The 15,926-nt window shown below is 40.4% G+C and overlaps 1 protein-coding gene across 1 annotated transcript in view; it reads left to right on the forward strand.

The window, feature by feature from the left end:
• The window catches only part of si:dkeyp-67f1.2 (uncharacterized protein LOC556106 homolog), a 28,885-nt gene extending 14,464 nt beyond the window's left edge, over positions 1-14,421 (forward strand). Inside the window, exons 7-10 of the mRNA XM_061875207.1 lie at positions 13,617-13,667; positions 13,737-13,821; positions 13,884-14,010; positions 14,094-14,421. Of these exons, the coding sequence (XP_061731191.1) occupies positions 13,617-13,667; positions 13,737-13,821; positions 13,884-14,010; positions 14,094-14,180 (350 nt within the window). The 3' untranslated portion in view covers positions 14,181-14,421. The remainder of the gene's footprint in view (positions 1-13,616; positions 13,668-13,736; positions 13,822-13,883; positions 14,011-14,093) is intronic.
• The last annotated feature ends 1,505 nt before the right edge of the window (positions 14,422-15,926 follow it).

Consider the following 15,926-nt stretch of genomic DNA (forward strand, 5'->3'; position numbering starts at 1 on the left):
TCCAGTACTCCCTCGAGTGTATCCAAAAAGGGTGGGTACTCTGAACTGCTGTTTGGTGCGTAAGCACAAACAACAATCAGGACCCGTCCCCCCCACCCGAAGGCGGAGGGAGGCTACCCTCTCGTCCACTGGGTTGAACTCCAACTTACAGGCTTTGAGCCGGGGGAAACAAGAATCTCACTGTGTGCAACGCCAGAGTGGAAGAGAGTCCAGTCCTTCCCGAGAGAACTGGTTCCAGAGCCCTTGCTGTGCGTCGAGGTGAGTCTGACTATATCCAGTCGGAACTTCTCTACCTCGCGCACTAGCTCAGGCTCCTTCCCCCCCAGTGAGGTGACGTTCCACGTCCCAAGAGCTGGCTTATGTAGCCGTAGATCGGACCGCCAAGTGCCATGCCTTCGGCTGCCGCCCAGCTCACCACACACCCTACCTCTATGGGTGGTGAGCCCATTAGAGGGTTGACCCACGTTGCCTCTTCGGGCTGTGTTCGGCCGGGCCCCATGGAAACAGGCCCGGCCACCAGGCGCTCGCCATTGTGCCCCAACTTCGGGGGTCCAGGCACAGATTTACTGAAAAAAAGCGAATTGGAGGAGCTGTTATCCTCAAGCAAGCGGCCCCTTCCACAATTCACAACAGTTGCCTAGCAACCAGAAGCCACACAGAAAGGGGGCAGAAAGAGTTTGAAGCAATTTTAAACGGTTTCTGACCACGCAGATTGATCTCAGTTTACAGGCTGACACCTCCAGTTGATTTCTGATCGGCACACAGTACAGATTTATTGAAATATAGAAGTTAAAAGCACCGTGATTTACTAAAGAGGCAACGGTCGTTAGCGGGCTGCTAATGCTACGATGCCAAAAGCCAAACAAAACTCTCTAAGCCCAGCACGTTCGGTATCATTTGGATCAAATGAGTCTCTGCAAACAGGACACAAAGGAAAGCAAGACTTTATGTTACAAAAAAATAGAAAAACCTGAAGGCAAATGTAGCAACAGCAGGATTGCAACAGAAAGAAGATATGAGTAGCCTACAAGACAACATAAAAGCAGAATAACAACAGAAAAATGGAGCTTCGAGATCTCAAGGAAAGTGTGATGAATCTCCTAACATAGCAAGCAGAAATGCGACAAAAGGTGAAGATTCTCAGAGAGAAAAATATTGAATGCGTCAAGAAATGAGAGTTCTTCAACAAGATACCATCATTCTAAAGAATATCATAGATTAAATGGATCCGGTCATACCAATGACGGGGCACCAAATTAAACTAGTATCCTACGCGAGAGCTGTGGATAATGGAGGAGAACAAGATCAAAATGAATGCCGTCTCAGTCCAGCAACAAGTAGTCATCTTTCTGCAATCAAAAAAATAATTGACATCGACCAATGAAATGTGAGTTCAGATATTTTATTTCTTTTTTTTCCCGTTTAAAATGTTTTTTGCAATTTTAATTTTGACAGTACCACATACGATATGTTTTAATTGCTGTGGCGGGTTTATTGTTTTTTAAATGCGTCAGAAAATAACCTGTTTTGTACAATGCCCAGTGGTGTTTAAATGTGTGTCTGAATACTATTTGTCCAGCAATGGTCATGTGGTGACATCAATGATGGTATTTTGGGAGGTAATCATTGAAGTCAGACATCCCTGATGGCCTAGGTGCGAAACACACAGCCCGCCACCGGTGTCTTGTATAAAGTGTAATTCATGGACCTCGTTGTTGCGTGTGTTAGTAAGGTCTTTTGTTTGACATGGAATGTGGACTATTGTGATCAGGTCTTTGCCACAGTAAATGGTTTCAGGTTAAAACACTAGTGACATCTGTTAAACAAGACAAAAGGCAAAGAATCAAACAGACAGAATTAAATTTGGACTCTGATCCGAGGAGAGACATTGCTACTGTACACTCCTTGTACAGTCCTGCAGCAAGCTCTGCCCCAAGCTCGTACTCCTCCTTCTTTATAAATGTACAGCACTGCAACTGGTGTACACAAGACTTTTTTGGAACATGCATCAGCCACAGACTCTTCTTACTAAGTGAGTGGTATAGATTCAGATACAAGTAATTTTCCCCTCATCAGTAGTAATTGTTTTCTATTTTACAGGTGAAAAATACCATAGCAATATTAAATCTGATGTTAAACTTTCAATTATTCATTCCAACAGCAAAAGATTGTATGCCAACTACTGAAGCATTTTTTGAAACATTTCAACAAACCTTTTAAAGTGATCGCTATCTCAGAAAGATGGATAGATGCTCTAGTCTAAAAGGAAATGATTTTGATCGATGAGGATATTAACTAAATTACATGAACAGAACCTACAAGAACAGAGGAGTAGTGAATACGAGTATGTGAATTTGAACTTCTAGTGGTAAAAACATGTCATTTGCATAACAAGGCCTATCAGAATCACAGGACATCAGGACACGCTACTTGATTATATTTTTACTAATTATTTTGCACAATGGCACTACAAATGGTCTGCGAATAACTCACATTAGTGATCATCTGACAATTTTCACAATCCATGACGGAAACTACAGGAAAAGGAGCACGGATGACAAAAGCACATTTCAATCAATCAATCAAAGTTTATTTATATCACACCTATGGATCATGTTTTGTTTTGGTCATGTTCAGTTTAGTTTTTTGGACATTTAGTTCTGTTTTGCATTTCCTTGTTTGTCTTGTTACCATGCCAACTCATTAGTTTTCATCTGTCATGTCTGATCATGGGTTTGTATGGCCATACTACCCTGAGCATCCCCAATCTCGTTTGTTCTCAAAGCTAAGCAGTGTCTGACCTGGTTAGTACTTGGATGGGAGACTGCCTAGGAATATCAGGTGCTTTTGACCTTTGGACTCTTTAAGTTCCCTTTTTTTTCACTCCCTGTTTTGTCACCATGATGACCAATCAGTTCACCTGTCTTGTCTCACACCTGTGCACTCAGCATGTTCATTATTTAAGCCACAGTTACCAGGTAGTCAGTCTGGCAACTACACCTCCTGCACCCATGATATCCATGCTGGTTCTCATTCCCTTGTCTCAGTCACAATAAGTTTTTGTTATTCATGCCATAGTGCAAGTGTTTTGTTTCATGTTTGTAGTTCATAGCTTTTGTGCAATTCTTTTGATTCATAGCCCAAGTTTTGTACCTCCATTGCGAGCGCTTTTTGTTTGTTCCTGTTTTTAGTTTATGAGTAAATAAATTAAATATGTACCTACCTTCACGCCATTTCCACACCATTTGCTTCGCACCTCGGGAAAACAACCCAAGACCAAGTCCAAGTTTGACAATTTATATAGCACGTAATCACAAGTGTCTCAAAGGGCGGCACAAGCCACAATGACAGTTTTGGCTGACACTTTAGCCTTCGTCAGAGCTGTTGTAGCTTCCTAATGTGATGTGTCTGAAAACAGCTGACTGGGTTGAGGAAACTTTCAAAATGAAGTTGTATTTTATTTTTAGTTATAGTCTTTGGATGTTTTAGTTTTAGTCTAATTTTAGTCAATCAAAATACCGTATTTTTCGGATTATAAATCGCTCTGGAGTATACGTCGCACCGGCCGAAAATGCATAACAAAGAAGGAAAAAAACATAAATACTGTACGTCGCACTGGAGAATGAGTTACATTTTTGGGGGAAATTTATTTGATAAAATCCAACACCAACAATAGACATTTTAAAGGCAATTTAAAATAAATAAAGAATAGTGAACAACAGGCTGAATAAGTGTACGTTATGTGACTCATAAATAACCAACTGACAAGGTGCCTGGTATGTTAACGTAACATATTATGGTAAGAGTCATTCAAATAACTATAACATATAGAACATGCTATACGTTTACCAAACAATCTGTCACTCCTAATCGATAAATCCGATGAAATATTCTTCCTCGATGTCGCTTCTGAACAACTCTGCCAACTCCAAAGGTATGCGCCGCTTCCTCTTGTCGTTTTCTGCTGCATAGTTCACTACGTCCAGCTTGTAATCTGCAGTACATGATTTCCTGTTCGGTCCAATTTTTGTTTTTATAAGTTACCGCCAATGATGAAATGATCCATTTTAACAGCTATGTGTAGCTTATGTCACAGTATGTGACGATTGCTGACATTTTCTTCGTCTCTTCCGCGAATGAGCTAAATAATATTATTTGATATTATACGGTAATGTGATAATTGCGATTTATAGTCCGAAAAATACGGTAATTAAGATTTCATGCAGTCTTAGTTAACGTAATCACACAACATTTTCGTAAACTTAAATCACAGCATATTTATTGACTAAAATATTAAGTATTGAAGTGATTTAATTAACTCATATTATGTTCTACATATGATGAATGTTTATATTCAACTTGGAGAAAGCGAACCACCAGGTTTAAGTAAATAATAGTTGAGAAAGAGCTATTGTTGGACACTTGCATGTGGACTGGAATTAGCTCTCTCACGAGAAAAAGCAATAAAATCAGGCTTCGGAATGCAAAAGGAAAAGCTCTATCCTGGAGTAGAGATTCCATGTTTATCTTAAACGTCAACCTACAAGTTATGGTGTACATATGTTGTCTTACCGGGCTTCACGGTGGCAGAGGGGTTAGTGCGTCTCCCGCACAATACAAAGGTCCTGCAGTCCTGGGTTCAAATCCAGGCTCGGGATCTTTCTGTGTGGAGTTTGCATGTCCTCCCCGTGAATGCGTGGGTTCCCTCCGGGTACTCCGGCTTCCTCCCACTTCCAAAGACATGCACCTGGGGATAGGTTGATTGGCAACACTAAATTTGCCCTAGTGTGTGAGTGTGAATGTTGTCTGTCTGTCTGTGTTGGCCCTGCGATGAGGTGGCGACTTGTCCGGGGTGTACCCCGCCTTCCGCCCGATTGTAGCTGAGATAGGCGCCAGCGCCCCCCGCGACCCCAAAAGGGAATAAGCGGTAGAAAATGGAAGGATGGATGTTGTCTTACCAGTCACTACACACAAACACCTCCTTACATGGTCATGTCCTGTTTTGACTTAGCACACTCACAGACAGAGAAAGAAGGAATAGATGGTTTAACTTCTCACGGTTAGGAGTCCTTAATTTTTTGACCGGAGTTCCTCCAGGTAATGCAGACCTGTTTAATGACGCACACTTGTAATAAAGCAACTTTTTGTTCAGCAAAGCGTCTTTGAAGTCTCTTTGGATCCAGCCGCACTGCTGCTTTGACCTCCTGCCCGGGAGGGGGTGACATGACCAGAAATACACTTCATTATAAGAAATAAGACCTCATTAAAGTTTATTTGAAAGCACTTTTATTTAGACAACCTGCTAAGCGTTTGTTTAAAGGGGAACATTATCACCAGACTTATGTAAGCGTCAATATATACCTTGATGGTGCAGAAAAAAGACCATATATTTTTTTAACCGAATTCCGAACTCTGAATGGGTGAACTTTGGTGCATTAAACGCCTTTCTTTTTATCGCTCTGGAGGCGATGACGTCAGAATGTGAAGTCACCGAGGTAATACAGCCGCCATTTTCATTTTCAACACATTGTAAACATTGGGTCTTAGCTCTGTTATTTTCCGTTTTTTCGACTATTTTTTGGAACCTTGGAGACATCATGCCTCGTCGCTGTGTTGTCGGAGGGTGTAACAACACTAACAGGGAGGGATTCAAGTTGCACCACTGGCCCGAAGATGCGAAAGTGTCTTCCGCCAGACCCCCATTGAATGTGCCAGAGTGTCTCCACATTTTACCGGCGATGACAGACATGGCACAGAGATGTATGGATAACCTGCAGATGCATTTGCAACGATAAAGTCAACGAAATCACAAAGGTGAGTTTTGTTGATGTTGACTAATGTGCTAATCAGACGTATTTGGTCGCGGCGTGACTGCCAGTTAATCGATGCTAAAATGCTACACTAATCAACGCTAACATGCTATTTACCAGCGATACTAAAGCAGACATGGAACAGAGATGTATGGATAACCTGCAGATGCATTTGCAACGATAAAGTCAACGAAATCACAAAGGTGAGTTTTGTTGATGTTGACTGCCAGCTAATCGATGCTAACATGCTATTTACCAGCGGTGCTAAAGCAGACATGGCACAGAGATGTATGGATAACCTGCATATGCATTTGGAACTAGATTACGTTTCCTTCCACCCACATTTAATGCGAAAAAAACACTTACCAATCGACTGATTTAAGTTGCTCCAGTGTCACAAGATGCGAAAGTCTTGATCGTTTGGTCCGCACATTTTACCGGCAATGCTAACGCAGCTATTCGGCCTTGCTATGGCTATGAATAGCGTCAATAGCTATTCGCTCAATAGCTTCAGTTTCTTCTTCAATACTTTCATACTCTAACCATCCGTTTCAATACATGCGTAATCTGTTAAATCGCTTAGGTCACTGAAATCCGAGTCTGAATCCGAGCTAACGTCGCAATATCTTGCTGTGGTATTCGAAATTGTTTGTTTACATTGGCAGCACTGTATGACGTCACAGGGAAATGGATAGTCGCATCGCAAATAGCGAAAATCAAGCACTTTAAAGCTTAATTTAGGGATATTCTGAGACCAGTAAAATTTTGAAAAAAACTTCAAAAAATACAACAAGCCACTGGGAACTGATTTTTATTGTTTTTAACCCTTTTGAAATTGTGATAATGTTCCCCTTTAAACTTAAAAGTAGCACAATCTTATGGCCAGGAATGGTGTATGATGCATGATGCTTACCATGAGCAATGCCAAATATATATATATCAGACGCATTTACTACTTTTTTATGCCATGTCTCTGACAAAGCAGAATGTGTGTTACGAAACAGAGTTACGGTGCATGCCTTCATCATAATTTGTATACGAACGCATAAGACCCAGAAGCAGCAAAGACACATAGCTTTAACCTCCTCTTTACTTTTTCCCAGGTGTACACATACTACAATGTGGAACATGTTTACCACTTTGGTAAAATATTTAAATGTGCTTTATAAATAAAGTTGATTTGATTTTATTTGAATTCCACACATTTTTGTTTTGGAATACGTCGGTGAGAAATTCTACTTCCTCAGCATCTGATTAGCTGTCCTTTGTAACTAACTGCCGGCCCCACTGTCATATGTGCACTGTTAAAGAGCTGTGATTGGTTATATTCCCAACTTGTCCCACCCATCTGCAAGACACATTTATATGTCATTGGGTTTTGTTTATGACAACATTTTTGTCTTGTATTTATTCGTCAACCTTGGTTTACTGAGGGCCTAGTGGAGGAGTGTGTGTGTCTGTTTGTGTGCGGATGAGGGAAGATGATAATAGCGTATGTTCTTCCTTTTTCAGCGGATATCTCCACTATTGTCGATTTCTGTCAATTTGCAATATATTAGTCAAAATAAAATGTACTTTCCCAACGTTAAATATTTTGATTTGAGGGGGAAATACATTTATTTTCCACTACATGCTAATTGAGATAGGCGCCAGCGCCCCCCGCGACCCCAAAAAAAGGGAATAAGCGGTAACAAATGGATGGATGGATGGATCTAACAAAAGCATTCCGCACAATTAATCACAATATCTTATTTAACATTATAGCATTAGAGGCCTGGTCTATAACTGGGTAAAAAGTTACTTAAACAGGAAGAAATATGTGAAGCTAGGCAAACACACGTCTACAACGCTAAACATATCCTTTGGCGTTCCGCTGGGATCTATACTGGGACCAAAATTGTTCAATCTCTACAAAAACGACATTTGTAAATTTACAAAGGACATGAAGTCAGTACTGCGATGAGGTGGTGACTTGTCCAGGGTGTACCCCGCCCTCCGCCCGATTGTAGCTGGATAGGCTCCAGCGCCCCCCGCGATCCCGAAGGGACAAGCGGTATAAAATGGATGGATGGATGGATGAAGTCAGTACTATTTGCAGACAACAATGTTGTGTTTTGTTTAGGAGAGAACACATAAAAGTGAATAATGTAAAAAGAGTAAGATGTTGGACAGAGGAAAGTGTTGCCACCATACAAGCCGGCTTCGGTATTACAGATTGGGATGTTGTTTATAGTTCAAGCGGGGATTCAAATAAACTGACATTTACTGTTTCCTCATATATATTTTTGTGTGGACTCTAATATTCCCTGTAAGGAAATGACCATATTTTCCAACACCAACAGTGGGTCACCAAGGAACTAAGAAGTGTCAAAAACATGTAAAAATGTATGATATGCCGTTAGAGATGTTATTCAAAATTATATTTTACATACTGTATGCTACTGAAATGCTCTCACATAAACAACTGAAATGTTTTTCTCTCACACACACTACTGAAACACTCTCATACACACTAATGAAACACTCTCATACAGACAACTGAAACACAAGGACCATGCAGGAAAGGAAAGACATAAACAGAGCGGTAAGGAGCAAGATCCGGAAAGAGTTTATAGGGATAAGGTTGAACACAAATATGCTAGTGGAGATCTTCGGGAATCTTGGAAAGGAATAAAAGCAATAACCTCCATCTCTCAGGGTAGTAGTGGGAGTGACAGGAATCCTATTAAAATTGAGAGAATAAATATTGCTGACCTCCAAAATACATTTAATAATTTGTATTATCGCTTTGAAAATAATGACTTTTCTGAAAAAAATTACCTCCTTAAAGAGTCTCATACCCCTGATCCAAACATTGTCATCAAGCAGGAGCATGTTCGAGAGCTTTGAAAACGGGTCAAAATGGCTTTCCTTATTTTCCTGACCTTACTTATGGGCGCACTCTCCAATATTGTGCTGACCAACTTTGCAGTGTCCTCCAACATATATTTCAAATGTCACTGAATTGTAAACTGATTCCTGGCATGTGGAAGTCTTCTACTGTGTTAAACCTAACCCAAAAACATCTAAATCGAAACAACTTAGTGATTTCAGACATTTAACCTTTAATCCTCAGGCTCCCAAGCAGGCACAAGACATTAAAACAACGTTGAGAACTTTTTGAATTACGCCGTGACTCAAACCTAATGTTGGAAAAATATGCTTTTTGACAATGTTTAATCAATGTTGGGTTCTGACATTAATTTGACCATTGAATTTTGGTCATTTTCCAACCAATATTTTACAACACAAATATAAAATTGAAACAACATGCTTTTTGAAAACATTTATTCAATGTTTGGTTGTGACATTGATTAGACCATTGAAATTTGGTCATTTCCCAACCAACAGCGTGAATCCATCGTTGGACATCAACGCTCATTCTACCAATACAACTATTTTGCAACGCTGTTTCAAAGTCCGTTTTTAAGGACATGTACGTATAATCATTGTTGTATCAATGTCTTGTGGCTGCTGGGCTCCTATTCACTGATTTTTCTTCAGCATTTACAGCAAGGCAGCGTCTGTCTAAATTTGAGTTGTCTCACCATCTTGTAGTTTGGATTTTACAATTTTTAACTGGCAGAGAGCAAAGGGTCTCTGTAAACGGCTGTCTCTCTGACTGTGTAACCATCTCCATGGTATCACCCCAAGGATGCGCCCTTTCACCATTGCTTTTTATTAAGTATACTGATGAATGCAGGAGTAGGCAAGAGGACAGCTATCTGATTAAATTCTCTGCACTGCTGTCCGTCCTCTATGGTTCACGGTCAAAGTCCTAACTAATTTCATCTCCTGGTGTGACTGTCACTTTTCGGATTTAAATGTACCAAAAACCAAAAAACATACGATTGATTTTAGACCTAAGTAGGTTTTGGCTTGATCGTGTAGTTTCTGCTTGGTGGTATGAAGTGTTACGCTCTTTTTCTCATCCAACAGGCTAAGGGCATACTTAAATAGGTCCTATAGGAATCCTGTAGGAGTCCTAACTAATTTCATCTCCTGGTGTGACTGTCACTTTTTGGATTTTAATGTACCAAAAACCCCCCAAAAATATTATTGATTTTAGACCCAAGAAGGCTTTGGCTTGATCTTGTAGTTTCTGCTTGGTGGTAGGAAGTGTTACGCTCTTTTTCTCATCCAACAGGCTAAGGGCATACTTAAATAGGTCCTTTAGGAACGTTTTCCTTGTCAGTGCCTTGCAATTTATTGAATTCTGAATCCTCTCTGCTCTCAGTAAATGTGAGAGTCTGACCTTAATTTTGCTTTTGGTATATTTTAAGATTTTTTTTCTTTTTTGTGGTCCTCTGCCTTCTTCCATGCTTTCCTGAGAAGGCGTTCCTTAACTAGCTACTGAATCTCCTTTTCCCGTCTGCTAATATGTCTGAGAAGAGGTTTCCTGTGCTGCAGTTCCCTGAATTTCCTGTGCTGCAGTTCCCTGAATTTGCTGATGATGTCCCCACAAAGGATAAGTTTAGAGTTGTTGCTACCCATGAGGGAGTTCCCACAATGATCGTATGCAGGCTCCGGTCACTGTTTTTCCATGGATCTTTCTCGCAGGCTTTTGGCTAGTTGACTTTAGTTTTGAGGCAGAGATTTTTTTGTGTCATCTCTCTTGGATGTTCCCTGCTTGATGTATTACAAATATGTGTCAGCTGTGGGGTTTTCATATAGGATATTGCGAAGTCTCGTGGTGGGGCTGACAGTCCTTCGTTCTCCCGGTGCAATGTGGGCCCCATTGCACTGTGGTCGTCAACCTGGCTATGGTTCCTCCTTGTCCGACCTGCTGACACAGTGCTAGTTTACACCTGGGTGGAACTGACACATTTTGCCTTCCCTTGATGGATTTGTATACCCCGTAAGTTGTAATTTTAGACCACCCGCAACTGCATTTTCTCAGGATCCTATAATAAATAAATAATAAATGGGTTGTACTTGTATAGCGCTTTTCTACCTTGAAGGTACTCACAGCGCTTTGACACTACTTCCACATTTACCCATTCACACACACATTCACACACTGATGGAAGGAGCTGCCATGCAAGGCGCTAACCAGCACCCATCAGGAGCAAGGGTGAAGTGTCTTGCTCAGGACACAACGGACGTGACGAGGTTGGTACTAGGTGGGGATTGAATCACGGACCCTCAGGTTGGGCACGGCCACTCTTCCACTGTGCCACATATTCAAATGTGTTTTATTTTCCTATGACAAGATCCCGGAACTCTCCAAAATAACTGTTAAATTCAAATGAACTAACTAAATAAAATGAAATATAATAGATCAAATAACCATTATTTGTTGACATTCGGTTTCAAAGCCAAAGGGAGCCATGACGGAGGCATGAGAGAACCTCATTTGGCTCTAGAGCCGCAGGTTGCAGACCCCTGATCTAACGATAGCTATCATTGAATATAGATTCAATATAATTAGTAATTGTTAGGCATGTATACACTAAAACGTTCTGTTAAACCACTAATGGTAACAAAACCTATCCTTTGGTGTTCCTAATTTTTTTGTTGGAATAATGTAAGAGCACAATTTGCAAACAGCTGAGTCCCTTTTAAATTTATGAACTTATTTCTTACCTGCCTGAATAAGTTACATTTCTTATTATTATAATCAAATGACAGCAGTTGTTTCCAGGAGATTATTTTCTAATAATAGTGTTTTAGACCAGTGGTCCCCAACCTTTTTGTATCCGCGGACCGGTCACCGCTTAACAATTAGTCCCGCTGCCCGGCAGGGGGGCGGGTGGGGGGTGGGTATCCTCTACTTTTTTTTTTTTGTTATGAAAAAGGGAGGTTTTTGTGGTTGGTGCACTAATTGTAAGTGTATATTGTGTTTTTTATGTTGATTTAATAAAAATAAAAAAATAAATAAATAATTGTATTTTTTATTTTAATTTTTTTAAATAAAAATTAATAAAAAATTATTCTGCGGCCCGGTACCAATCGGGCCACGGCCCGGTGGTTGGGGACTACTGTTTTAGACCACTTACAATGACAGTAACAAAAAGTATATATTTTTTCATCACTTCCTGAGAGGCAACAAACATAATAAAAACATCACATACAGTACAAGGTCTTCTGTCACTATGACAGATTGATAGAATCTTGTTATATTCCCGTATAAGAAGAATGACTCAATCGTCGCACGGAAAAGGAGGGTGAAGTTAAGCGTGTTTTCGCCATTGCCAGGTCTAAATTGCCTGTCAAAAGGGTATCAACCTGTCAGAGTACGTTGTCATCCGTCGTCGTCGTGTTTGCGCAAGTTGTTACTGTGTTGTACTGTATTAGTGCGGCCCCTCCACCCCTTTTAAGGCGACGGGCAATATGTGCATTCGTATAGTTAAGAGGAGATGCCTCATTTATTGCAAAAAAGTCGTTTGGTTTAAGCCAGGTTTTGCTGAGACCGATGGCGTTAAGATTGTTGTCTCTAATGACCTCATTAACTAATAACGTTTTGGGACACAATGATCTTATGTTTAAAAAGCCAATATTATAGGGAGAGGGCTGTTTTAATTAGTTTTTGATCAAATTATTCGTTGTAGCCATATTAATAATGTTGCGTTTATTATGCGTAGTGCACTTAGAATAATTACAACCATATCTAGGACTTGATATGATGGGAATGTTCGGATTGTTTGCTTGGTGCTGCGATAAACTGAACGCATCATAATTTGCCACCTCAGTAGAACGCATGTCCAACTCTGACACAGTCATAGCAGAAAAAAAAACGTGTTCTAACTTAACTGACTCCTCACCCAAACTAGCAGGCTCACGTCTTCCATTTAAATCCAGCTTCAGGATGGAAGGAAGCGGTGTTCTGTGGGGATTAATTAGCCTTTTGCTGTATTGTTAGCTCCGCTCGGTATCCGTGCTTCTGCTTTCGATCACATCGCTTGCGTGTGTTCTGTAGACGGTCCCCGCTGGTACTATACTCCGCTGCGTCAAAGGCCGCTGGATGTAGCCGGCGAAGTATTCCCATGGTAGCGAGATGGTCCAACGTACACGCATCTTTCAGTTCAAAACGGCCCGATCTATCCACATCCACTATTGTCTGGCAGTCATAAGTGATCATGGAGTGTCCACGCTGTAAGCCAGCCATGAAATTTGCAGAATTGTCCGGTATTTTTTGCCAAATGTTCTCTTACTACCATGAGCGTCTGTAGCCGCAGCCCGTCAGGGCACCGCCATCTTGGGTTCAATATAATACAACAGCGTGGCTTTGTAAAAAAAGAGTGTGGGTACTTTCCTGGCTCCCCTGCAGTCCAGACCTGTCTCCCATCAATAATGTGTGGTGCATTATGAAGCGCAGAATACGACTGCAGAGACCCCGGACTGTTGAACGACTAATGCTTTACATAAAACAAGAATGGGAAAGAATTCCACTTTCAAAGCTTCAACAATTAGTTTCCTTAGTTCCCAAACGTTTATTGAATGTTGTTAAAAAAAAGGTGATGTAACACAGTGGTGAACATGCCCTTTCCCAACTACTTTGGCACATGTTGCAGCCATGAAATTCTAAGTTAATTATTATTTGCAAAAAAAATAAATAACGTTTATGAGTTTGAAAATCAAAAATGTTGTCTTTGCAGTCTATTCAATTGAATATGGGTTGAAAAGGATTTGCAAATCATTGTATTCCGTTTATATTTACATCTAACACAATTTCCCGACTCATATGGAAATGGGGTTTGTACATCACATTCACCCATTCAGCCATTAACATTCACACATTCACTCACACATTGCTGTTGCTTTCAGGTGTCAATGGAGCTGTGGACAAAAGTGGTTATCTCAACATGAAAGATGGCGGTAAGACATTTCTTATCCATCTTTTAGCAGCACTTGTTTAATTCATGTTGGTTTCCTTCTCTGGAAAAGTCCCAGAGGAAATATTGGCGTACCTGAAAGCCATTAAATCAGGAGACATGGTCATTGTGGCGTCTTTTGACGACGCTACAACAAAGTAAGTTTTCATTCACACAAAGTTTGTGATTCACCACTAAACTAAAAAAAAAAATGTTTTAGGTTGACAGAAGAAATGAAAGGGATCTTTGTAAACATGGGCAGCACATTGATCACATCACTGCGTTACCGTGACAACTGGGTGTTTGTTGGAAGAGGCAGGGCAGGAAACATCAGCTCCTTTGAGAAGGTCAGTGATGCTTTCTTAGCTTCTGTATCTGTTTTCGCCTGTTTCCATGACGACCAGTGATATCCTCACGTTTCACTCGTCAGCGAGCTGCCAACCAGCGTGAAAACAACGCTTATGAGGAGTGGCCTGCAGCTGTGGAAGTAGGAGGATGTTTCCCCGCCACTGCCTAAATATTTACCAACAATACAAGAATCATCTTCGCTGTACAGTCAAACTTCACCAGTTCCTGGGAATCCTGTGCAAACTGTCAAACTGTACCAAAGAAATCATTTCAATTCAGACTTTTTCCCGAAAATATGAACGAACACCAAACATTTTATAGCAAAAACTATGATTTGACATACCTGTGTCCTGATTCACATCAGATAGCCTATCGGTTTGATATCATTAAAAAAAAACAGATATGGAGGATATGAGCTTTCATCTAATGTTTTTCATACTTACCATTCTTCTCTGTTTGACTGATTGCACTTTATCTAGACTGACCATACGTCCTCTTTTCCCGGACATGTCCTCTTTTGCGGGACTGTCCAGGTTGTCCGGGCGAGATTTCCTAAAAGCCTCAAATGTCCAGCATTTTGTACCAAGGTTGCGTGTATTTTTAATGTACGTACAGGGTTAAGAGGGGTTGAAAATAAAGTATTTTGTGAAGGTATACGAACGCAGCAACATTTGTGAGGGAGGGGCCGATTCAGAGAGCAGGATGCAGTGGATTAATTGTCAATCAAGGCGTACTTGGTCAACAGCCATACAGGTCACAGTAAGGGTGGCTGTATAAACAACTTTAACACTGTTACAAATATGTGCCACACTGTGAACCCACACCAAACAAGAATGACAAACACATTTCGGGACAACAACTGCACCGTAACACAACATAAACACAAAAGAACAAATACCCAGAACCCCTTGCAGCACCAAATCTTCCGGGACGTTACAATATACACCCCCACTCCCCACCTCAACCCCGATTAAGTCACATCAAATATTACACTTTTGGTGGATTTTGGTTGAAGGTTTTACATATTTTGTGTTTGCCATAAAAAAAACATAGTTTTGTTTGATCAAAAAAGGGCGGAAAACAAACAAAAAAACTACATAAAAAAAAACCTAAAACATTTTGAAATTAAGAATAAATCTGAAGTTGATGTAGACTCCAGAGATTTAAGCATTAAATATAAAATGTATGTATGCCCTGTCACACCATTATCATCATTTCATGACCTAAGAAAAACACTTTTTTTACACTTTTATACTGAAATAAATACACCAACAACTTATTAAATAAAAACAGAAAAAACTACTAGCAGTGGTAAAGTTCAGATCCATGAAGGAAAGAAGAAAGTGAATGAATGTTTGTAACTGAATAGATTTACATCCATACATCCATTTTCTACCGCTTATTCCCTTTTGGGTCGCGGGAGGCGCTGGTGCCTATCTCAGCTACAATCGAGCGGAAGGCGTTGCACAACCTGGACAAGTCGCCACCTCATCGCAGGGCCAATACAGATAGACAACATTCACACTCACATTCACACACTAGGGCCAATTTAGTGTTGGCAATCAACCTATCCCCAGGTTGATGAACTGCAATACTTGTATTACAACAATACTTGTACTCCAAAACATGTACTGCAATATTAGTGTATTTCAATGTACTTGTTCTACAATTATTGTACTACCATACTTGTACTTCAATAGTTTTGTACTTGTACCACAATGTACTTGTACTTTAACGTACTTGAATGACAATAGCTGTACTATAATGTACTTGAAGTGAATTATATTTATATATTACTTTTCTCTCGTGACTCAAAGCGCTTTACATAGTAAAACCCAATATCTAAGTTCCATTTACAGGCCTACTGAAACCCACTACTACCCACCACACAGTCTGATAGTTAATTCATCAAAGA

Source organism: Nerophis ophidion, linkage group LG16 (assembly GCF_033978795.1).
Source record: "Nerophis ophidion isolate RoL-2023_Sa linkage group LG16, RoL_Noph_v1.0, whole genome shotgun sequence".
Classification (NCBI taxonomy): domain Eukaryota; kingdom Metazoa; phylum Chordata; class Actinopteri; order Syngnathiformes; family Syngnathidae; genus Nerophis; species Nerophis ophidion.